Source organism: Mustela nivalis, assembly GCF_964662115.1.
Source record: "Mustela nivalis genome assembly, chromosome: 15".
In the NCBI taxonomy this organism is placed as follows: Eukaryota; Metazoa; Chordata; class Mammalia; order Carnivora; family Mustelidae; genus Mustela; species Mustela nivalis.
The window spans coordinates 8,803,959-8,829,382 of NC_139034.1; the positions used below are offsets into that span (position 1 = coordinate 8,803,959).

Here is a 25,424-nt window from a genome sequence, read left to right on the forward strand (position 1 = left end):
CTTCGGGGACTCCATTGGTTCCCCAACTCCTCTGTAGACATGTTTGTGTGACCCCTCCCCAGAGTGTGGTCCGGACTTGGTGATTCACTTCCATGTCACAGAACGTGGCAACGTGACCCAAAGGCCCTTCTGAGATTTCGTTCAAAAACTCATTGCCCAGCCCCATGTTGACTCGGATCCATGTTCTCTCTCCAATCTTCATACTGGAGCACAAGCCCCTAGGTTGAACCATGACCCAGACATACGCACATGGCCCAGCCCTGTGGGCCCACAGCAGACAAAAGTCAGGTCTTTGAGATGGGCTGTATCTGGCCCATGCCCCTGAGTGCGCTCAGGTTCTCGGTGAAGCAGGTCCTCCCTTGGTGTTGTCAGCAGCCCAGTTTAAGGAGAGTCTCTGGCAGGAGCCCCCAGCAGAGCACTGCTGGATTGCTGATCCCCTGAGACCACGAGGCAGCATTTGTTGGTTCAGCCACTGAGTGTGGGGAAGTGTGGTCACACAGCCCTGGGAGAAGGGCACTGATACTGACCAACTTCCCGGGCCCTGGCCCTCCTCCCCTCCCACTCTGGTCCTTCCTCAGCTTCTCTGGCCACCCTGGCCCCCTTTTCTAACCTCCAGTCCTCTGCTCCATGGTGCCCTCCGCCAGGTGGAATGCACTCGCATTTGTGCAGGGCTGTCTCCTTCTTTTCCTCCCGCAGGAATTCTCCGTGTCATCTCAGCACAGCCTTGCCATACCCCTCACCGGGTGGAGTTTGGGCCTTAGTTGTGTCCCTTGCTCTTTTGCTGTGGAGCAATCGCTTTTCCCGTTCACATTTTGGTTTCTCGTTTGTCCATCTTCTGCTCTAGACCCTGAGCTCTCACGAGGAGAACCCGCTGGGCTGATAAGCCCTGGCACCATCTGAGTGCGCAGTGCCCAGTGGCTGAATGAACGGGAGACAGGATCCGTCCCAGCACAGACCAGCTTCGTTGTTTGAGCCTCACTGATTTTAGTCCTGTGTACGCTTTTTGTTTTATTTTTAAGTTAACTGTGACTGATGTGAGCCTCGAACTCATAACCCTGAGATCAAGGATCCTAGTGCCTGAGGAAGCCAGGTGCCTCTTTGGTCCTCTTTAAAGGTTTTAGGCTGATCACTATTCAAGTGAACTTGGTCATTTCAACATGCTGTACGGAGCTATATTACATTACGCTGAATGACCATGTAACTCCCCAGGTTTTGGTAGCCTGTCACCACAGAGGTACCCCCCTTGGCAGTGCTGAGTGGATCTTCAGATTGGAGACTGAAATCCTTTCTGTGTTCTTCAGGAGCCCAGAGTCTCTCCACCATCGGCCTTCTCCCTCCTTGGGATGACATGCACCTCTGACGCCATCAGCACAACAAGAAAGATGACAAGGAAATACACACAGGAGGGTGTTTCCGGCCAGGTCTTGAAGGCCTCAAGGTTCACTTTGATGCTCAATTTGTTATGTTTTATTTTAGGATTTTATTTCTTTATTAGAGGGAAAAGAGCACAAGCAGGGGGACTTGATACAGATGTACTGTAAGAAAACTGTATAGCATGTGTGCTTTTTAAAAAAAGATTTTATTTATTTGAGAGAGAGAGAAAGAGAGCATGAGAGGGGGGAGGGTCAAAGGGAGAAGCTGACCCCTTGCTGAGCAGGGAGTGAGTTGCAGGACTCAGTCTTGGGTTTCAGGATCATGACCTGAGCCGAAGGCAGTCGCTTGACCAACTGACACCCAGGAGCCCTAGCTTGAGTACTTTTAAGTTGCTATGATACTAGTAGTCACTAGTTTGTATTGAGTTCTGATTATTTATGAGGCAGTATTTTAAGCAATTTATATTAGTCCAGTTTAGTTTTCATGACAGCTCTATGAGTTAGGCCGTCTTATCTTTGTTATATAAAGAAGAATATGGGCAGAGAGGTTGTTAATAAATGGAAGAGGTTGTCAATAAGTGGAAGAGCTGATACTCTTAACTAGTTTGTTTCCTAAGAGTACTTGCTGGCTAAATTGCTCTATCGTACAAGCAAGGCAGAAAAATATGTTTTTAAAAATCTGTCATCCATTAAATAAAAACCATATTAAGCTTTTTAACTATTAAAAATTCTGATGACTTGCCAGTCTTATGTCTTAGTTATAAATGTTAATGAGGCTCATGATTTTTGCCATTCATATGTACTTGTTTTTTCTTTTTTTTTTTTTTTTTAAGATTTTATTTATTTATTTGACAGACAGAAATCACAAGCAGGCAGAGAGGCAGGCACGGAGAGAGGAGGAAGCAGGATCCCTGCTGAGCAGAGAGCCCGATGCGGGGCTCAATCCCAGGACTCTGAGATCATGACCTGAGCCGAAGGCAGTGGCTTAACCCACTGAGCCATCCAGGCGCCCCTGTACTTGTTTTTTCTTTCTATGGTATAATCTATGTCATTTTTTCTTTGTTGGCACTCTTGCCTCCCTTGTGTAGTTTGAAGTCTTTCATCGTCTCCTCCTGGCTAGTTGTTCCGTCTCTGTGTGCCCAGCTCCCCATCTGTTTAAAGGTGGGTGTTGCGTAGTCTTCTGTAACCTTCCTGAGTGCTAGATGAATGCTTTCTTCCATAGTTCTCTGTGATATCACACAAAATACTTGTCTTTAGTCCCTCTTAGCAATTTGCTGTCCCATTGGGATGTAAGTATACCTGGTTCTTTACCTCTCTAACAACTTCAGGGTTCCAGTTTTAAATTTATTCTTGGGGACACCTGGGTGGCTCAGTTGGTTAAGAGGCTGCCTTCCACTCGGGTCATGATCCCAGAGTCCTGGGATCGAGTCCCACATCGGGCTCCTTGCTCAGCAGGAGGCCTGCTTCTCTTTCTGTCTCTGCCTGTGCTCACTCTCTCTGACAAAACAAAAAAAAAGAAAGAAAAGAAAAGAAAAAACAATTTATTCTTGCATCAGATAAGAGGGGCTTTACAGTTACTTAGTTTGTAGGATTTTTTAGTTGTTAGCTAGGCTCTTTCTCAGCTGTGCACATTCTGCTTATGTTTCCTTCCCACTTCCTGTTCCTAGTCTGTTTCTCCATCGAAGACTGGCTGTTACGCACATGGATACCAGTGTGTGATATGCATTTGGAGAATTGAATCTTTCCCTATAGTTTTAGTCTCAAGTATTGTTTTATGATCCACTTTTTGTCACCATTTTTTTATTGAATGAAATAGTTTTAAAATGCATTTCTCATGCAATCTACTTACTTGACAAAAATAATTTTTCTCAGTGATACAATATTCCACGTTACTTGTCAGGTCCTTGCAGGAACATTTCCTGGAGTGCGGCACAACAGTGCAGAAGGGAAATCCTTTGTCCTCTTTCTTAATAAGGTGATGAGGAAACCGGGAATGAGAAAAAGCTGGATAAAGAAATTCCATAGCAATCTTTTTCAAGAACTTGAAACCCACAACTTATCTTTAGTTTGTGAGGGGAAATTCATTACTTTTACAGCTAAGGGATAGCTTCCAGTTTTCAATAAATTTATCCTATACTTGATTTTTCATGAAATTTGAGATTTTAAAACACACTATCATTGAATGAAGTCTGCAGTCCTAGACATAAGACCGCCACCCACCATACGCAGCCTCTTGAGCCTTTGCTCTGCTTTTCTGCAAGTGGCAGAGCCTCAGATGTATTGCTTCTCACTAATAAATGAATGTGTACCCTTGGCCCTGAGATTGGAAAGGAACAGTGTCACTCAGGGTCCAAGTCTGGATGCAGGAGCACATTGTGGAAGAAGACTGCTGTTTCCACTCCTGTTAAGGAGTTAAGCCATCCCTGTGAAAAGGGGGTTATGCAATCAGGATCTCAGAATAGTATTTGCAGTATACCGTCAACTGTGCTGGTGTATTTCTGGAACTAGTATGTATCTGAATACAGGTTTTTATTGAAGTATTTTTTGAGACATGCACGAAGCCACTATTTGTGCCAACGCCTGTTTTAAGTTTGCTACACAGTGTGGTAGGAATTTAGTTTGAGCAGAGGTTAAAATCAGATTACATACCACTTGTGGATTACCTCTAGGTGAGTTTGGCATTGAAGCAGTGGCTATTCTGTTGTTGGGGCACAAGCTGTCTATCATTTTTCCTTTCAAATCATCTGGGAACCCCCTAATGCTCTCTCTCTAGATGTCCTGGAGCTTTTCATCGGAGACTTGCCCTAGAAAGGAGGAAAACTGATAAAGCTCAGACAGAGATTGAGAATGAAAATGGAACCACTGTAATAGATCTTCCAGGTACTTTATCCCTCGAAACGGACTGTTCAGGGACAGGCACAGAACCTGCTGAGCGCAGCTTGATATCAGCGTCTCTGCCCCCGTGGCCTGAGGAGCCTGGCCTGGACAACCCCGCCTTGGAGGAGAACACGGCCACTGACAGTATGTGCTCTTCACCTTGCTTTTGCTTTTCATCTGTTTTCAAATCAGATATTTCCTTTCTTCTCAGTACTCCCTATTACTTTCCCTCCATGGGGTGTTGTTGTTCTTGTTGTTGTTGTTTTTCCTCTTCAACAAATAATTTTACTGAGATATGCTTCACATATCACATATTCACCTTTTAAGTGTACAAGTCTAACAGTTTGCCGGTTAGAAACAGAAAGGGAGTCTTACCTTGAGGCTTATCCTTCCCCCTCCCCCTCTTCTGTTGTAGTCCACAAATTCACTGGTCATCAGCAGGCTTCTTTTGTTTGTTTGTTTTGATGCCTATTGCTTCTTGACTAAGAAATCCACAGCATCAAGAAGAACAAAAAAATACCTCAGCCTCCGTGCTTGTTCTGTGTCAGCACTGTGCCAAGCACTTTACATATATTAACTTATTAAATGCTTGTACCAATACTGGCTTTTTTTTAATGATGAGGAAACTTAGTCAGGGAGTCATTGGTCAAAGTCTGAGAGCCACGAAATGGCTAGGTATGTATCTGACTCCCAAGGCCATGTGTCTGACTATTGCTGTCCTCTGGTAGCAGCCACTGATCTGTCTACATGACCCACCAGGAAACAGGCAGAAAACCTCTAGTCATAGATCTTGGGCATATCTTAGTAGTTGGCCCTTTGTCTTACTTTTAAATAGGTTTATCTCTTATGAAAATTCCAATTTTTCTACAAATCCCAGTTTTCCCAGCCTTGGCTATAACAATTCTTCTATCTCCTACTGCTCAGATCAAGACCCTCCTCTTCTTGCTTAATGTGGTTATTTTGTCAACCACTACGGTGATTGTATGTCACAGAGTTTGTCTTTTTTATTTCATATGTACTGCCTTGCACTGTTTACAGCTGTTTCATGGGTCAACTGACAAAATGATATTTTGTATATTGATATTTTGTCAATCTGATCAATTAGGACAAGATGATATTTTCTGTATATTTCTTTATCAGATCACTGTGTGGTCCCTAGTGATCTGATGCATAGTAGTTATTTGTTGATTATTTACTGATCACCTTTCAAAGAGGAAGTGTTTTGCTAATCTTACCTATTGGTGTTTTGGTCATTCTGTTTTTCTTATCCCGTGGTATTGCTTTGTTATGAATCATCTATTAACATAAGGTCATCACTAATGATAGACGATAACTTACTTACGTGAAGATAATCAAAATAGAAAACATTTTTCTTTCCACCTGTTTTTCTCCGTCTCGTTTTTAACTTGGCAGCTATGCAGCAGCCGGTTAGTTTTCCGGAAGGCATAATTATAATTACTACAATTGAAATTCACCGGTCTGATCCTTATATTCAGCTAGGAATTAGCATTGTGGGCGGCAATGAAAGGCCACTGATCAACCTTGTTATCCAGGAAGTCTGTCGGCATGGGGTGATCGCCAAAGATGGAAGACTTCTTGCTGGAGACCCAGTTCTTCAGGTATCAATTTTTTAAATGATTTTGTTAACTTGCCTCTTTTGTTGCTCTTATTCATCAATTTAAAACTTAGGAAATTAGGGTACTGTGGAGTCTGACTTCTAAAAAGGTAAGTTTTACTGTTTTTTTTTTTTAGTGCTAAACAGATCAGAATTTATCTGTAATTTCTCTGATTTCCCCCAAACTCATGGAATGTATTTTTACCCCCATCTTAAATTTGATCCCGCATGTGCCTCAGTGTGTGGCTCTCCAGGCCAGCTGGATTCCTCCTGGCTTGGTCTCCACGGTTGTCTATTTCGGGGCCACCTTCACTGCTAAATTCTCTTGTCCCATTGGCTCTATCTCTAGTCCCAGGGTACCATCCATCAGTTACCTTCGTTGTCTGATTCATCCTTCTCTACACGGATTTCTATAATCTAGAAAAGACAGGTCACACAGCACAAGTTACTTAAAACTTACAGCATTGAATTTAAGATAGAATTCAGAAATCATGACCACCTCTTGTTGGCTCTCAAATGCACTCTCATCCACAAACAGCCTGACTCTGCACTAATCCTTGGTGCTACCCTCTCCCTCTTCTCTTTAAAAAGAATGAGCTACTCCAACAAATGAACTTGCTTCGGGCAAGATGATGTTGTGTGTGAGGGCATACTGATGAGCATGAGATGGCCAGAATTCCACTGTTCATGTGAATTCTAGAGTGTATGTGAAAATTGACCTGGATATATGACCCATACAAGTGTATGTGGTACTTGAAGCTAAAAGAATGGATATTTAGGAGAGAAGAAATAGGCATGAATGAGAAAAGATGTCTTCTAGGAACCCAAGCTCAAGGACTCTTGCCTCCTCGATTTCACTGCTGGGTCCTTCCCCACGGTCTGTTGGTATTCACCCCTTCTCTTTTCCCTGCCATCTCTCTGGTCTGTGCCCTCACTGCTTCACGTCTAACCCAGGAGAATCAAAACCCCTGCCTCCCTACTCTGCTCTGAAATCCGGTACGACATTGTCCGGTTAATTCACCTGTGACTCTGCTTTTCCTGGATAGATTGGACCAGAGAATCAAGTCCATACTGATTAATCTAATAGTCCAGGTCCTCTTTGAACTCTTACACAACCTGTCCCCTCAGCCTTAACCCTTGCTTTTTCTTTCAGCTGTAGCCATCGGTGTATTACTGAAACATCATAGGCATGGTGGTCAGAGCTGAGGGTATAATTAAGAGCAAAAAGCAACCCCTGCCCTCATAGAATGTATAATGTAGCAGAAAAGCCAGACATAGCAGTCTCCTTGCTTCCCTCCATGTTCCAGTCTGTCCCCATTGTGCTACAGCTTCCCCACCTTCATCCAGAAAGCCCTGCCCTGCCATTTTCAGCCATTCAGACCTCTTCTCACAGTAAGTGCTGAAGACATTCCTTCTCTTCACCACTTAATGCATAATTGGTCACAGAGAGTTATTCAAATGCAGTGTCTTCCTTTGGGGATGGCAGCCGCCATTATTACATACTATGGGACAGGCTTCTCACAGAGCTGTGCCTGGAGTCGATACCCAGGACAAACCTGCTGAGTCAATAAAAGAGTGGATTTGGTTATGATATCCTGTTGGGAATAGCTGTCTTCTTCATTAAAACCAAACTTAGAACCTCTAGGATTTTTAGTTCTTCAAGAGAAATGTCCAGAGGGGAAGACAGACAAACTAGGCTCCAAGAGCAGCAAGGATTGACCTTTCCACTGGGGGTTCCTGGCTTTGGTTTCCACGCCCATCCGTATTCTGCCTCTTGTAGTTTGTGTTTTCCACTTCGACACTTGGGCCCAAAACCCCTCCTTCATTGCACTTGGCCTGGCTAACACAGACTGAACTTGCAGTGTTTTGTTCTTGACTAAATCCAAAGAGGCAATAGGAGAATACAGGAAACATAACTAATCCAGCTTATGTAAAATCCAGTTTCTGATCCTACCATAGCTAGCTATTTACCGCATTCCTGTGTTTGCTGTCCTTTTACGATATTAGTAGTATTCTGGTTGCATGAGGTTGGCACAGCTCTCTGGACACCTTATGCTGTATTCCTTCTACCCCAGCTCCTAAACTGATTCTCTGTGGAGGAACTCTTGTAGCTGGTTTTGACCTTTTGACACCTTTGTGGCCAAGACAAAAAGAACCATATTGCCCTTTTTTGCAGCTTACACAGGGAGAGAGATCAAGCACAGGCAGACAGAGTGGCCGGCAGAGGCCGAGGGAGAAGCAGGTTCCCTGCCGAGAAAGGAGCCCGATGCGGGACTCGATCCCAGGATGCTGGGATCATGACCTGAGCCGAAGGCAGCTGCTTAAGCAACTGAGCCACCTAGGTGTCCCATCACTTTTGGTTTTTAAGGAAAATAATTGCAGTCATGTCTTGACTGCATTGGTCCAAAAGATAATTAGCTAAAGATGTGGTAAAGTTTACTCTGTTGGTGCTATTTTTACAACATCTAGCAACAGTATTTTATTTGGTTTCTGCTTTCTCTGTGTTTCACTGGCAACCACACTTTTGTGAAGGGAAAATCTCCGATTGTAGGATATTCCACAACCCACGTCACAAAAATGGTGTGAGGCTACAGACTCGCACGTGGCTAGCGCTGGATTCCAGCCAGATGTTTGTAAAGTCATTTGTGATAGATGTGAATCAAAGACGGAAAAATAAGAACCTAGAGATAAGTGGCTTTTTAGCTGAATAACCAGAAATGATGAGTTTTGACTAACAAATCCACGTCAGGCTGGTTTTTTAGAAGCTGCCTTAAAGTTCTATTCTTGACCCTATGTTACTCAACTTTTTCATCAAGGATCTGGATGGCAACCAAATGCACAGATGTTGCAAAATTGGGCGAAGAGCAAGTTTATGTGTGAGATCTATGGCATTTGATGCCTGAATTTTAAAAGATGTCCACAGGCCCAAATCAATAAAATTCAAGTTAGTGGTGCTCAAAACTGTCATCCCGAGATGAGTAGGAAGGGGGAAGGTTTTCCTTAAGATAGACTCACGTGAAAAAGATTGAAGGCTTTGGGTAATCACAAGCACCTAACCCAGAGCCTGTGCCACATAACACATCCAAGAGAATGTCGATTTCCTGCTTGCTGTTGGTGCAGGCAGATGAGGAGAGGAATTCTAATTGTGATAAACACTCAGAGTTGCACCAACCTCTTCCTCTGACTAGGTGAATAACTGAAGCTGGGTGTATTTTCTTAGTCCTGTTCCTGTCCCAGGATCAGTCACTATATTCCTTTCAGGGCCATAAGGTTTAGTAAATAAATGTTCTGTGAGTACTGAGTTAAGCTTGTTGTATTAGATAGATGTTACACTTGAGTGCTAAACAGAGTGAAACTGTAATTACCTGCTTTTCTTTAAAGTAAAAATGACTGAACTGAGATCAGGTTGTGTATCTAGAATCTGTCCCTTTTCTTAGATTAAAACTCGGTGTATTTTTTCCAGGGTAGGTGTTTTTCATTTGGAAAAGCCACATCAATCCAGTAGAACTTCAGTTTCTGTTCCACTAGAACTAGTATTTTGTTGGCACTTGCCACATGCTGCTGCTGTCTCTGCATTTTCCTCCTGGTCCCTTGAAGCGGAGAGTAAACCCATCTCACCACTCAGGGGACACCCTCAGACATCCCACTACTGGCAGGACCAGGGACTCTGATTCAGCACCCTCGCTGAAGCCTGAGATCCTAACTGCCATTCTCTACTTCGTGCTAGTCATTGTGAGTGAAGCTTAGGAACTGTGCATTTTAAAACATCTTCAGAGGGCTTTTCTTTGTAAATAATGACTGTATGTCATTTTCCAAAGTCCGTTTCTTTTGGAAATGGCGTATAAATGTTTACCAGTTGAGAGGATAAAAGATTGTCCCACCTCAGTCATAATTCTTTTCTTCCAGGTCAACAACTGTAACACCAACAATGTGTCTCACAACTATGCCAGAGCCGCCCTTTCCCAGCCCTGTTCCACGCTGCACCTAAGCGTGCTGGAGAGCGGTGCTTTGGGGGCCGGACCTACAGCCACCCTGACAGTAGCTCTCCCCGGGAAGAGGTCTTCCACGTAGTCTTTCACAAACAGGACTCTGGTGAACAACTTGGCATTAAACGCATTCAAAGGACCGGTGAACCAGGTGTTTTTATCCTTGATCTGTTGGAAGAGGGCCTGGCTGGCTGCACAGGATGGAAGGCTGAGCAGCAACGACCGAGTGCTCGCCATCAATGGACACGACCTGAAGCTCGGAACCCCTGAGCTTGCCGCCCAGATCATTCAGGTACACGCGGATATTCATTCCACGTGCTCAGCCTTTATGTCGATGTTTTCGTCACATGAGAACCTGAGGGATATTTGATATTTCATGGGGGAAATCAAACACGGCTCCCCAAATCCTTCCAAATGCACAAGAGATGATTTTATCATTACAGATAAAATCCTGTCCGGAAAACTGTATCCCTGTGAACATTTAGCCTTGCTCTTTATAGAGTGAAGGCTCTATTTTTGCACATGGGTTTTTCATTTGCTCCATGGGCTCCACCTAAGCCCACACATAAAAAACACATTTATGTCCACATTTAACAGGTGAGACAAGAAAAGCTTGAAGGAGCTGTGGTTCCAAAGTTGTGACTTCCCTGCTCTTGTAACGTTCACTCTCCGCTTCACCTCCATACAAGTGGGGAAAATCAATTTTTATTGAGAAGAACTCATTATCTCTGTAGTGCCCTTTTTATAAAGCATTCAGAGCATTTCAAACACATCATAACTTGTGTTCTTACAGTATCCCTGTGAAGTAAAGATGGTTATTATTAGAGAAAAAAAAATTTCAATAAGAACATTAAAGTAGGTAAAGTAGAGGGGCACCTGGGTGGCTCAGTCATTAAGCATCTGCCTTCGGTCAGGCATGATCCCAGGGTGCTGGCATCCAGTTTCACATCGGGGCTCTCTGCTCAGCCAGGAATCTGCTTCTCCCTCTCCCACTCCCTCTGCTTGTGTTCCTTCTCTTGCTCTCTGTCAAATAAATAAATAAATACATAATAAATAAAATCTTTAAAAAAAGAAAACAGCTTTATAAATTTTTTTTAAAAATAAGATAGAAAAAGTAGAAAATAATCCAGGCCAGACCTTCCGGTTCTATAACCTACCAGAGCATTTAATGATATGGGTATCTCCTACAATGATAGGGGTGAAACAAAGATGTGTATGGTGTTTTATTTAGTTATGTTTTATTTTGTTTTTAGTAAGCACAAGAAAACACTCTGACATAGAGGAAACCAAGCAGTAACATAATCGAGCATCAGGAATTAAAGTAGGTTGATAGTCACTGGGAAATGTGTATAGTAAACAGAATTAACAATGAAGATTTAAGTACTGTGTAAGAAAACCCAAATTTAAATCCCATTTCATTACTCCATTTCACAAATGTTTGGTTCATTATAATTTTGGGAACACACACACCCGGTAGCCGTCTTGCATTAGGAGGGAGATTCAGGCGTTGGTCTCTTGTCCCAGACTTGAGATTGAAAAAAATTGAATACAGATACATATATATGATACCAAATATAATATATTTCTCAAGTTGTTTCTTTGTGAAAAACATCTTAATGTTTTGGATTCTGAGAATAACATGTATTCCATGTCTGAAAAGGAGACTAAGGAAGACAAAATACAGAAAATGAAGAAGGAAATCAAAATCACAGTCAGTCTAAAGTCCATAAGATAGTGACATTAAAGTTTTGAAGAACATTGTCATTTTTCTGTATATGCCTACAAATAAATAGGTTCCTATTTACGTAGGTACTTAGACATGCAGTCAGCTTACAAATTCTGAGTTTGCCACCCTTTCTTTACGTCAGCTGTATGTTGTGGCCTTCTTACCCTGAAAATAGATGCACCATGATATAGCTGTATAGTAGGCGTGTTGTGCTAAAACTTACGTAAACACTCCCCTGTCAACAGACTTTTTAATGTTTTGTTTTCAAGTTTAAGACATTTTGCTTAACTTCCCTCTAGAAAGATCATACCAGTATATACTCCCATCAAAAGGGCATGCCACTATTTTATGAAATACAGGTATTGTCATTTAGGCATCCTGCATTTTTAAAATCTTGACTTTAACAGAATTCTTTTGTTGTGCTTGAAACCCTGAAGAGTTAGATAGGCAGTTGGCCTAAACCCAAATGTTGGCCCATCGTTTAAAGCTTATATGTCCACTTCCATCACACAGCCAGAATTTTGTCTTTTAAGAAATCAAAAAAGATCAGGGATTTGTTTGTTAATAGGTTTGCATGAGCAGGGGTCTTCCCATAAAGCTGAATTACTGGTTATAGAGTATTTGGTAGTGGGGAGGGTTAGGCAGTAAAGCAAACAATTCTTAATATTGAAATGAGATCACAGGGGTTTCTCACCCTTCACACCGTGTGATCTAATACTGGGAAGTGTCAGAATCTCAAATATCTGGATTGTAAGCGTTCTATTTGGAATTTGCCTGTTAGATCAAATCCCCAGACTCTGGCCACATGAGGAGTGTTATTCTTTCAGTTATTGGAAGAATTGTCTGAAACTAGTTTAATGAAATACTTGAATAAGTAAGTGACTTTAATAGGGCCTTAAAATTGGTTATCACTCAGGCACCTGGGTGGCTCCGTGGTTCAGCATCTGCCTTCGGCTCAGATCCTACATTGGGCTCTCTGCTCTGCGAGGAGTCGGCTTCTCCCTCTTCCTTTGCCCCTCCACCTTGCTCTCTCGCTTTCGCTCTCAAATAAATAAATAAAATCATTTTTTTTTAATTATGGTTTTCACTCCTTTTCCAACTTGACTGCAGTCATGGGGGAGGAGTGCTCTACTTTCCACCACAGCTTCTTGAAAGCAGGCTGTCAAATTTTCCCATAGAAATGATAGTAAACTTGGAAAGTTGTAGTCATGACCAAGAATCAGCATCAAGTAGACCAGGCCTGTACGTTAAAAGCAAAGCTAAAATAGCTTTAAAAAGTATAATAAATGTGAATCTGTGTTTCAGATCTAGATCTATAAATACAGATAATGGACCTCTAAATTCAACGTGGTTGTCATCACCTCTAAAATTACATTTATGTGTGAGTGCACATATGGCATATATAGGCACACAATTTGTGATGTATATAAATACTAATCCTGTTTTACAGGACCTTTGTTATCATTCTTTTCAGGACTGTTTAAGCTGATCCCTATTTTCGATTCGAAGCTGTAGTGTGTGGAAACAGAGCTACACGTAGTTTCATTGATTATCACTCTCAAAGTAGCCATCTTGGAATTTATTTCAGAAATCACAAAGGATTGTAATCCAGTTTAGAATCCGTTCGTCCTTTTATCTTCTTTGCTCTCTTTCTCTCAGTCCAAGGCCAGTTTTGCAGGGGAGGGAAGTATAAAAAGACAGTTACCCTTCAAGAAATCATGGGGAGATCAGAACCCAGGCTTTCTTTGCTTACACCCTTGGTATTTCCAGGATTAGGGAAGGTTTACCCAAGAGGTCTGTGTGTGGCTCTTTTACCTGCAGAAGTTTTAAAGTATTAGCTCCTGAAATGAACTCCCTCGTCTGCCCCACCCCCAGCAGGGGCCTGCAGTCCCCACTCAGGTGAGGCTCTGATACAGCGATGATAAGTGCATTGAAAATGACCCTCCCTATAATTTTTTTAAGTGAGAAGCATCATTAATGACTGGTGATTATATATGTGTGTTTTCTCCAGGCTAGTGGCGAGAGGGTGGATTTAACAATTGCTAGGCCGGGGAAATCCCAGCCTGGTAACCCTGTCCAGGACGCAGGAGCTCAGAGTAGCAGCCAGCACCATGCACAGCCGCTGTACCACAACAGTCCCAGCTCACACAAGGTGAGGCCTCGAGTTTGCATGTTTTCATTCATCTGCCCTCAGGGAATCCTTGTGACAAACTGGTAAGATTTAAATGAGGGCTGTTACTCTGTTGGAAAAGGTGAGCACAAGGTGTTTGGGGGTGTGGAATGTGTGTTTGGCTACCTTGAGAGTCCCTGTACAGTCTGTTCCTCAGCCAGTAGGGGTGGTTTCTTAGTAAGAAGGTCCCTCTGCCAGATTGATGAGAAGTGTTTGATCTTCTAGAAAGACTTCTTTGTTTGGTCCTGCTTGAAAGTGGGATTTATCTTGGTTTGCTCATTCAGTTGTAACAGGAGGTTATGTAACTGAAAAAAAGACAATGACCAACAAGTCCATACTTAGCGGTTGGGCAGTTTGCCTACAACAACAGAATTCCCTATGTGAATATGAAGCATAAATCATACTTTCTGATACGTACATGCAAAACACAGAAAGCATTTCTTTTTATGTTACAGTTCATAGGAATACTACCCTAGATCATTTTAAATTCCCGTATGTTGAGCTTTTTGCTGCATCTTTCATATTTCAGTGCTTTGCTAATAGATTCCTAGGTCATTTATCTGTGCCAAAAATTCTGATGTTGTCTCACTTTGGATGCTGAAATCAGTAGAAGTCAAAAAACAGTGGCACTTTACTGTGTTCTCAGTGTTATTTACTTCATTTCATCTTTCATTTGAACTCAACTTCTAGTAGGCCAGAATTTTTACAATGATGCTATTTACCAACTGTGTGAAAATCACACATCGGAACCTTCCTATTGATTTTTTGTTTGTTTGTTTGCTTTTACTTCCTATAGTTTTTAAGTAGACCAGTAAATAAGTTTTAATTTAGCAAAGCAATTTAATTTTACTTAAGGAGAATGACTTGAGAAACACATGTTTAGCTTAAAGTGGCTTCTTAATGTAAGTACAATTTGAGAGAATAACTCTGTAATGTCACAGGAGCCCAAGAAAGCATTATTTATTTTTGTATTTATTTATTTTTAAGATTTTATTTATTCATTTGACACACAGAGATCACAAGTAGGCAGAGAGGCAGGCAGAGAGAGAGAGAGAGAGAGAGAGAGAGAAGCAGGCTCCCCGCTGAGCAGAGAGCCCGATGTGGGACTCGATCCCAGGAGCCCGAGATCATGACCCGAGCCGAAGGCAGTGGCTCAACACCCTGAGCTACCCAGGCGCCCCAAGAAAGCATCATTTAAAGGCACAAGTATTTTTGGCCCATCAGGTTTATCTTGTTTTCTGAGCTGAAGTATACACTTGTCACTGGTCTTTGTTCAGTTAAAACTTTTAAGAAATTATAAGCACAAACTTCATCTTATTTTTGAACAGAAAATGAAATGTGTGAAGGGAACCTATAATTTTGCTTTCACAATGATGACTACGAAAAGCAGTTATTGTTTTGAAAAGGAATTTGAATAGGAGTTGTTCATATAGCTGGTCCTTGATTTACAAGTTACCTATATATACATATTCCTAAAGAATCATAATTAAGGCAAAAGTTGGTAACTGAATCCATGAATTCAGCAGAAAGTGGAAATATGGGTGCTCAAAGACAATGCTACAAATTTAAGACTGTTTTAAGAACTACTTAACCATTTCAGCGTTCATATAGAGGACGATTTATGTCCTTTTTTTTTGTTTTGGGCACAAATATTTTTCTTTTTACTAGTTCCTCTTCCTTAATTTTAAGTGGTGGTGTTTTAAATAGCAATGCTGAATTCTTACTCTAGGTGCTCTGTAAACCTGCTTGTTAGAACAGCCACATTAAATGTAATTTTAAGCATTAACTTAGCAATTTACCATTAACATACAGCATTTGTGATGTCAAATCCTACTTTAAAATATAAAGGTCTCCTAGGGAAAACAAATACAAATTTATCAAAACAACCTGTTCAGAGGATAATCATTGTTAAAAATTAAAGCACACATTACTCTATTACTAAGCCCCTGCGTAGCCCCTGCTTGGAAACATTCATCCAGTGTTAAGCCCTTAGAAGTTTCCATGAAGTATACCAAGAGTAATCTGTGAAGTTTGGCTAAAATGCATACATCTCAGCCATTTGGAGGAATAAAACAACCACCTCTAATTGACTCGATACCTGACAGACACAAGCGTTGAAGTCAATGTGCTCCCAGCTGAGTTTACCTGGATTGTCTTCATAATCACGTGGGTCTTGCCCAGTTTTGAAGGATGCGAACATAGATGTCATATGCTATGATACCACCTGTGGACGTTTACAGGTTTTCTATGAGGTCAAAATTCTAGGAACTCTAGGCTATTTAAGTAGTGCCCTCAAGAAAATTTCAGAGTGTTGGTTTCAGGAGCAGAGAAGAGCAGACACCCCTGCCGGTGCAGGGCTTGACTGACACGTCGTACCTGTCCGCTCTGAAGCAGTGTCACTAAAGGAAATGTTACAGTTCTAGCAAAAGAACTCATCTAGTTCTGCTGTTGATATTGTTAGTCGTGGTAATAGTTATCTTGTTATCTACACTATGCTGTTACAGTATATGTGTTAAGGAACCTTTTGAGATAGGAGCTTCCATTATTACACTTAATGGGATAGCACCATTGTAGTGTGGATGCATATAGCATCATGCTGTATGAACATAGACAACTACATATGAATACATGTTTATGTATATACACTATGTGTGTGTATGTGTATTTTTTTTAAACTTGAATCACCTCAAATCCCAGTGTGATCATGCGTAGCTATATAATTTGGAGCAAATTACATGAACTTTCTTTTTTTTTTTTTTTAAAGATTTTATTTATTTATTTGACAGACAGAGATCACAAGTAGGCAGAGAGGCAGGCAGAGAGAGAGGAGGAAGCAGGCCCCCCGCTGAGCAGAGAGCCGGATGCGGGGCTCAATCCCAGGACTCTGAGATCATGACCTGAGCCGAAGGCAGCGGCTTAACCCACTGAGCCACCCAGGTGCCCCTACATGACCTTTCTAATAAGGCTATTTCCTTGTTTATAAAATGGGGCCAACCATAGGATTTACACTCCGGACCATTGTAGTGAAATGTAATGAAACCATGAAAATGAAATAATACATGTGAAACCATTTGCTTTACACATAGTAAATCTTCAATAAATGTTAGTTACTATTGCTATTTTAATATTAATATTTCATAGGTACCCATTGTTTTTTATGGCATTCTAATTTAAAAAAAGGTGATGTTTTAAAGTTTCCTTTTCTTCTAGGAGTGTCCCCATAAATAGAAACAATCAATATCGGTAAAAATTGCTTTTTCCTGAGAACACAGTTTGTTGGAGAATTTTTCTCTTCCTTAACTTTTTCAAAAATTCAGTTATTTCATATCCTTATAGCTTTCCATGAAGGTTGTGAAGATCAGTTTGCACCCATTTCATGACCGAGCATTCTCATGAGTAAGAAACAGAAGATAGATCTATAGCTTTTTTCTGGCAGTTAACTAAATCCGCACTTTACTTTTGTACTATTCTGTCACCATTTCTCTCAAAGAATAGAGGAGAGAGAGAGAAATAAAATTAATTAGCTTGTCTTCAGAATCTTAAAACTCAAGTGCATTATTTACCTTTGTAGAATTGGCCCTATTTTGACTTCCACATGTCAACAGTCCTGAGTTTTTTCTGTTCCATACATAGTCATATGAACATACAGCCATCCAAAGTCTGACATTGTGATCCCCAGTGTTCGGTGTCATGTTTGTACCATGAGGAACTGTGTATTATTTCTTCAGTAACTGATTTTAACAGTGACTTTATCATTGCCATGGTATTTTTTCCTTCAGTTTCCTTACTTTACTTCAGCTATGTATTATTTATTTTGCAATGAATTTTCTTCTCCTGTGTTAGGATCTTCCCCAGTGTGTTACATGCCAAGAAAAACACATTACTGTAAAGAAGGAACCACCTGAGTCCCTGGGAATGACAGTGGCAGGGGGCAGAGGAAGCAAGAGTGGTGAACTGCCCATCCTTGTAACCAGTGTGCCAGCTCATGGCTGTCTGGCACGTGATGGCCGCATCAAAAGAGGTAAGATAGGAAGGGCTGGGAACAGTGAAACTCTTCCCATCTTCTCCCTGCATGCAACTCATGTTTGAAAAAAGTAACAAATATTCCCCAAATTTTCTATTAAATATGATTTTTTAAAAATCTTCTAAAGTGTCCCTTCCATATATAAGTGTAAAACCTCTCTCTAAGGTTAGAAAAACGCCTAATGGGAAGGAAAATTGCTGCAGTTTGATGATGTTTCCGTTCTCTTTTTTTTAAAGAATTTATTTATTTATCTGACAGACAGAGATTACAAGTAGGCAGAGAGGCAGGCGGGGGGTGGGTGGAGGGGAAGCAGGCTTCCGGCTGAGCAGAGCCCGATGCGGGCTCGATCCTAGGACCTGGGATCATGACCTGAGCTGCAGGCAGAGGCTTTAACCCACTGAGCCACCCAGGCGCCCTTTCCATTATTTTCTAATGTTTATTTAGATCATTGCATTATTTTATGTTGGAAAAAACCCTCTAAAAAATAGAACACTCATCCTTTCCTTCCTAACCTTTTATATAATCCTCGTTGCCCTTTTTTTTATTATTATATTACTTGTCAGGGCAACAAACACCTTTTTTTCTTCCTTAAGCAAAAGATGCTCAAATCACAAGTTTCATTTCTTTGTGTAGACCCAAGGATCTCTTCTCTTTAAGTATTCTGATACATCCACGCTGAGCAAACTCTGTAGGACTATATCTCTAAAACTGTGTAACTCTAAAACAGGATATGTTAAAAATTCATTTCTAAGAGCAAAAGATCAAATAATTTTTGAGCAGGAAAGAACTATAGAAATCACTGAAGCCCAAAGAAGAGAAATGAACATGCCCAGGTCCTGCACATTAGCAAAACCAGGTCTAATGACTTGGACGTCCAGTCAAATCACAGTGCCTCAAGCCACATTTTTTCCTATGTATGATGAAATTATCTTAAAGTTTTGAGTTGTTTTGGAATGTTTTCCATGAATTGGATTTTTCCCTCGATATCGTAATGACAGAGATGTGAAAAATTACAAATAACAGGATGTATAGGGAAGATAATGACTTGGTAGCTCATCTCATTTTCTTGTTTATTCCTTTGGACAGGTGATATATTGCTGAATATCAATGGCATTGATTTGAACAATTGAAGTCACAGTGAGGCCATGGCTATGCTAAAAGCCAGCACCGCGTCCCCTGCTGTTGTCCTGAAAGCACTTGAGGTCCAGACTGTCGAGGAGGCAGCCCAGGCTACCGAAGAGCAGCCAGGCACCTTCAGCGAGAATGAGTAGGACTCCAGCTGGTCGCCGTCGTGGCTCATGTGGCTTGGGCTTCCAAGGTACTGACAGCGTTTCAGCAGTTTCATGGAATAATCGTAGTGACAACATTTCTCAGTATGGAACACAGTAAATTCATTTGTCCAGGATGTGAGGGGGAAGGTCCTGGTCAGAGATGAAGTGGCAATGGCATATCAAGTTATAGAAGAAAAGGGTATTTTTTTCCTTAGGTTATTATATTTTAAAAGATAAATTTAGAGAGAAGAGCAGTGGTTGCAGGGACTGGGGGAGGGACAGAGCAGTGAGCGATGAGGAGCGTGGGTGTCTCTGTGACAGAAACGTCGTAGAACGACATGGTTGTGCAACACTCTGGATGGACCTAATGAGACCTCCATATCCCACTGCAAAGGATGCGAGTAAAATGTTATATAAACTCAAATTCTACTTTATTTAATAAATAACATCTATGAAGTAATTATAGAGGTGAATACAGAAAACAAATACGATAAAGAAGGAAATGATGGGGGAGGGGGAGTCATGCTCTGGAGCTGCAGCCAGTACAAGCTGCTACTCGGGGGCCGAGCCTGCTTGCTCCACGGAGGCAGGGGGCGGCAGCTCGGTGGCAGGACCCTGCTGGTCATCCAGGAAAGTCAAAAGGCCTGGTGGCTCTTCCGTGGCAGAGAAGTGAACGAGGGCCCTGACGACCATCTGCCCTGGCCCCAATGGGTCAGGGGGGGTCACTGGTCTTCCTAACCCATAGTGAGCAGCCATAGCAGGGATGGCGGGGGCCAGCTCAGGCCCCAGAGGTGCAGCAGGTGCCAGAGTGGCTGGTGGAACAACTTCCCGAGACACATCCTGATCTGGCTCTGGGGCCGGTGCTGTAGCTCCAAGAAGAGAAAGCATCATCAGCTTGATTGACTTCCCTTTTGCCTTTCCCTTTCCCCACCACTCAGCGTGGCCTGCGTTCAAGACCCAGCCCCCAGAAGGTGTCCCCGATGGAAGCCCATGGGGACAGGGATCTGAGACGACTCACTCTCTTCGGCCCAATTACAATCTACGGAGGCTTCCTCAGGGTGGCCCACCCTGCCTCCGCCTCAGGCCCACATGAGTCACCCCCAGTCCTCCTCACCCCTAGCCTCTGGCTCCGTGGTCTTTTCAGGAGCGCATTGCCTTTCTGGAAGCAGAAGCTGGGCACGGCGCTGCAGGTCCGAGCCCGGCACATTGACCTGCAGGTAGGCCAGCAGCGTGTGCAAGCTGGGAAACTCCGGAGGCTGCACAAAATCCCCTGGATACTTTTCCACCCAGGTGTTCAGGATGGCATAGACGGCCCTGGGGACAGACATGGAGGCAGAGAAGTCAGAGGACAGGGTACGCATCCAAACCAAAATCCCAGGGAACCTATGTGGGAACCTGGGCCCCTGGGCTGTCAGCTCCTGTCTGAGACCAGTCGGACTCCTTGTCCAATTGCGACCTGGCAGTCCTGCGTGAGAAAGGCCTGCTCCCACACGGCAGGCTGGCCAAAAGCCGCTAGGAGTGGGAGTCCTTGGTCAATGGGGGGAGCATTTCTGGACTTCTTAGGGGAGCTGGACACACTCCTCAGTCTGTCTCCTTGCCCACGAGCCACTTGAATTCAACTGCATGTGCCTGGGGAGAAGTGGTGTCTGGCCTCTTAATTACCCTCACTGCACTCGCCTCTGCTCAGTGAAGATCCAACCGAGGAGGGAACAAAGGGACTCTGTCTCTAGCCAGGCCTTCCCAGGACCCTCCCCATACCTCCACCGTTACCTCCTCTGCCCGTTCACTAGGTGCCATGAGAGTGGGTCTGTTTCCACTGACACTCACCTCCCACAGGGTGTGGGATGCCTGCTGCTCCCTGGGCTCTACTGGGTCACCCTCTCCCTGAGACCCCTCTGTGCACCCAACGTGCAGGTGCCAGCACTGCTATGTGATGGTTCCTAAATCCTGTGTTCTGGGTCCCAGAATTGGGGCAGAGAGAGGGCTGGGAAGGGGCAGGGATGGAGCATGACCCTCTCAGGGGTGGAAGCTGTCCTCCATCCCCCTCTGCTCTCCCACAGTGCTCACACACCTACCCCAGTTCCCCAGGGCACCTTTCCAATTTCCAGTAGAAGCTCTCAGACATTTACCATAAAGCAGAATAACGAGGTGAGTCTGAAGGTCCGGCAGCCCCTCAAACTCACAGGACCCTCACTACCCTGGTTGAGAGGGAAGGCCCTCCTAAAGCAGCCAAAGCTTACTCACATGTTGCGCTGCTCCTGGGGTCCGCCGACCTCATCATAGCTGGAATAAACACATCCGAATCTAGAGGAGGCCAGGGGGCATCGCATGAGATGTCTGTGGATATTGGCTCTCACCGCCAGACCCTCGACTAGCCTGCAGCCCTGGGGTGCTTTCTGTTCTGTGCAGGGATCCCATTCAGCTCCTGGATAATCGCCTCCACCTACCGGGGCTTCCTGAATGCTTGCTGAATAAAAGGGCCCCAACCAGCCCATCACCGACATCTGAGTGGGCCCGGCCCCTGCTCACCCCCAGGGATGCTTGCTCTGGATTCAGCCAGACACAGGCCCCAGAAGGAGTCTCAGATCTCCCTTTCAGTGGCAAAGGAGCCCAGCTCAAGATCATAGTGAGAGTCAGGGATGAGGCAGAGGCTTCATCATGAGGGGCACAGGAATGAGCAAAGAGCATGCCCACAGGCCCTCCAGCAGAATTTTCCACTGGCGCAGGCTCCCAGGTGTCCTTTCCCTACAAGACCCCACTGAGTCCCTATAATACCTCTGTCCCAGTTAGGAGCAAGGGAAGCTTGGGGAAGCTTGGGGACCTGCCAGAGTCTCACAACAGGAATTGGCCAAATCTCACAGAGCAGTTAGGGGCAGGGGAGGGTGCTCACCTTGCAAAGAGGAGGTCCAGCACCTCCTGGGGGGTGGCCAAGTGACGGTATGTGTCCAGAAAGGTGTGGACACAGTGTAGATCTTGTCTGATGACGGCAGGCACCAGGTGATCTATTGCGGCCTGCAGCTTGTCGGCCCGCTTGGCCATCAGCACCGAGGTCTTGCTCCTCTTCCTGGTTGAACGATTTTTCCCCTGAGGTGAATCAGAGGAGACATGAGTCAGTGCTGTGGCCACCAGGAGGGTTGGGGCTTGGAGGGCAGAATGAGCCCCCAGATCTCAGGGACTTCAGCAAGAGGTGGGACAAGAGAGCCCAGAGTCCGAAAAAGAATCGGGTGACTCAGTGTCTCATTGGGTTCAGCCTAAAGCTCTTGGTTTTGCTTCAGGTCATGGTCTCCGTGTTCTGAGGCTGCGATCCTCGTAGGGCTGTGTCCATAGGGCAGTGTCTGCTTGAGGATTCTGTTTCTCGGTCTACTTCTCCCCACTCTCCCCCTGTCTCTCTCTCAAATCCATCAATCAGCCAATCAGTTAAGAAGCCTTTAAGGCAATGAGAAAATGTTCTTGGTATCCATACAAAGAATTGAAAGAAATGATGTCTGAACTTGCTAGTATCTGAGGTCCCTTTGTGAGCGGAGTATGGATAGCACATCCCTGCCTGAGTGGCATGGATCCTGTGATTTCTGATAACATAGCCCATTCTTTTTACTTTTTTGAAAGACTTGTTATTTATTTATTTGACAGAGAGAGAGGTGACAAGTAGGCAGAGAGGCAGCCAGACATAAAGGGGGAAGCAGGCTCCCTGCTGAGCAGAGGACCCCACGCCCCCGACGTGGGCCTCGATCCCAGGACTGTGAGACCCAGGACCCATGACCTGAGCTGCAGGCAGAGGCTGAAACCCCTGAGCCACCCCGGCACCCAACATATCCCATTCTTGAGATGAGAACACAGAGATGTTTAAGGTGAGAGGGCTTAGGATAAGAAGGCACGGAGGCTGTAGGATGCAGCACTGTGCCTTGGCCAGAGAAGGGGATTACATCCAGTCCTGCCCCAGTAAAGGGCTCCATGGCTGTGATCAATGACTGGCCTTCCGGACTGCCGTGCAGTGCAGTGCAGTGAGGCCCCTGTTCCTTTTCCTTGGGGTGTGTGGGGGGGCAACAATGTGTTCCATCAATACCAAAGCGCAGAGCAAGAGACAGAGTACCATGTCCCTTTGGATCAAAGTCTCCCAATCCAGTCTTTGCAAGACTTGCAGAAGCTGAGGAAGGACTGTTGGGCCAGTGGGGGCACCTGGGAGCACGAGTTAGGAAAATGCCTTGGCCAGGGCAAAAGGAGTCTAAATCAACGGGATGAAACCTGGTCTAAAGTCTCTTTAATGATACTCCTATAAGTATGTGGACAATGGCAGTGCTTCTGTCCAAGGCGTGGGCAGAACGTTGTGGGCCAGTTTGGGGAAGAGATGGGATGCAGATTCACGGGAGTACAGGACTCTAGGAGGCCAGGTTGGCTTCTAGGAAGTGGGGCCCTTGGTGCTGCATGGGCGCCCCGGGGTTGGGTCTCCCCAGCACCTGCACTCACCCTGAGCCAGCGCCAGACTCTGTTGGCCGTGTGCGGCTTCGTGTCCTTGGAGGAAGGAGAGCAGGCAATCTCCTCGGTCACCTCCTGCACCATGTCCTCTGGGGCGTTCTTTAAAGACAGTGCCCGGCAGGCAGGCAGGAGGACTTAGAGCCCTGTCTGGAGGCCTTTGCTGGTCTTCAGACCCAGGGCGCTCCATTCCAGGCACACCACAGCCCAGGTGGCAGAGCCCTCCCCCAAGGAGAGAAACGTGGCCCAGCTTCAGGGCCTTGGATGTGCTCTGGCACAGCTCAGAGTCACCTCAGGAATCCCCTGTGCACCCTGCCCACCCTGACATTGGTGTGAACAAGAAGGGATCACAAGAGTATCCACTGTACTCACCCTCCTCCAGCCCATGGGCAGGAACCCCCACATATCCCTCCTCCCCTCAAACTCCAGAGAAAGGGATGGGGCTTCCCTAGGACGGTTCAGAGGGGTGGGCATCGCCTAGTCTCCTCAGTAGTAAGTACCTTATGGCGTCTCCCTCGAAAGGTCCTGCGGCATTGGGGGGGTGGTTTTAGCCAATGTCTGCAGCATGGGAACAAGTCATTTTCTTGGGGGTTCTGGTACCCAGAGCCCCAGAAACTAGGTACACAACAGGAAAACATCTTTCTGTGTCAAGGTCCTGAGTCCAGTAACCCTGCTACTGGACTAGACTGGCTGCCTGGTTGCAGGGGTTCCAAGTTCTGAAGGCCTTTGTGATCCAGGCAGTGACATCACTTCCTGAGATGCCCTATCAGGGCCCACTCCTGATTGGACCCCTACACGAACAGTGCTCCCATCTGCCATCTCCTCTTCCCCCTTCTGCATGCAAGGCCACATCTTATCTGTACACAGTGACCCCAACACACCCCTCTCCACAGGCCCCCAGGGAAGGTCTGGGAGCAGCCAGGGCCCCAGCTTGCAAACACACCTGGTTTCAGACACAAGTCTCTATTCTTACCTGGTTCAGACCCTAGATAAGCCATTGTGGCAGACAAGGATGGTCTTCTTGCCAAATATGGATGAGTCCAGCATGTCTTTCTATCAGATGTCCACAGGCATAGGTTGGATAATAGCTATGATGTTAGAGGAGGGCTGTCACATGTAGGAAATACCTCCCACCCAATTTCCTCCCTCCTGTCAACTTCTTGGAATCTGCTACTAATCAGATCCCACCCCACAGTCCCTCCTGGGGTGTGTGTTTGTGTGCACCAGCACACAAGCTCCTGTGTGCACACATGTGTTCATCGGTGCTCACATTCTGGAGTCCCAGAAAGGACAGCCCCACTTACAGATGGCTGGGTAATAGCTTCCCAAGGTCTTAGGCTTTTTCTTTTCAATGCAAACCCTAAAGAAGGGACTGGAGTCTTGGCCCTTGATGGTCAGAATGTGCCCTTAGCCCTAGAGACCGCCTGTCCCGGGATGCACTCCATTCTCTCCTTTCCAAAGGGTGTGATGCAGATAGGGGTCGATCCAGTGGGTTGCCATGACCCAGGATCCTCCTCAGACAAGAACCTGGGCATATGTCTCCTGTCTAGGAGACCAATGATCACCTTCAGCCCGATAACATTTCCAGGCCAACAGCCACTTCCTTCCAGAAAAACTTTTCCAGAGCCCCCAGTGAATGGCTACGTTGCATCCAGGACCCCAACTTTGAGGATACTCAAAGAGCTGGGTTCAAGCCTGCTAAGCATCCCTACCAGTCTGATTCTGGGCAATGCCTGGACCCTTCAGGGATCTTCACAGTCTCCCTTCGGGGACTCCATTGGTTCCCCAACTCCTCTGTAGACATGTTTGTGTGACCCCTCCCCAGAGTGTGGTCCGGACTTGGTGATTCACTTCCATGTCACAGAACGTGGCAACGTGACCCAAAGGCCCTTCTGAGATTTCGTTCAAAAAC

The 25,424-nt window shown here is 44.8% G+C and overlaps 2 protein-coding genes across 3 annotated transcripts in view; one reads left to right on the plus strand and one right to left on the minus strand.

The window, feature by feature from the left end:
- The window catches only part of LOC309848890 (uncharacterized protein), a gene marked incomplete at its 5' end in the record, with an annotated part of 137,005 nt that overhangs the window by 92,452 nt on the left and 19,129 nt on the right, over positions 1–25,424 (plus strand). The window contains 1 exon segment of the mRNA XM_082700931.1: positions 13,589–13,729. Coding sequence (XP_082557057.1) covers positions 13,589–13,729 — 141 coding nt within the window.
- On the minus strand, positions 19,450–24,586 carry LOC309848527 (ral guanine nucleotide dissociation stimulator-like). 2 transcript variants are annotated; one of them, XM_082700226.1, is made up of 6 exons: positions 24,486–24,586; positions 23,507–23,614; positions 21,933–22,126; positions 21,287–21,346; positions 20,157–20,356; positions 19,450–19,905 (listed from the first exon to the last, which is right to left on the minus strand). In XM_082700226.1, the coding sequence occupies exons 2-6, from the start codon at positions 23,597–23,599 to the stop codon at positions 19,595–19,597; spliced, it is 858 nt and encodes a 285-aa protein (XP_082556352.1). In that variant the 5' UTR covers positions 23,600–23,614; positions 24,486–24,586; the 3' UTR covers positions 19,450–19,594. The 2 variants fall into 2 exon arrangements, 1 of the variants encoding a protein (XP_082556352.1); XR_014303099.1 differs by lacking the exons at positions 19,450–19,905; positions 20,157–20,356; positions 21,287–21,346; positions 21,933–22,126 and having other exon boundaries at positions 23,174–23,614; positions 24,013–24,515.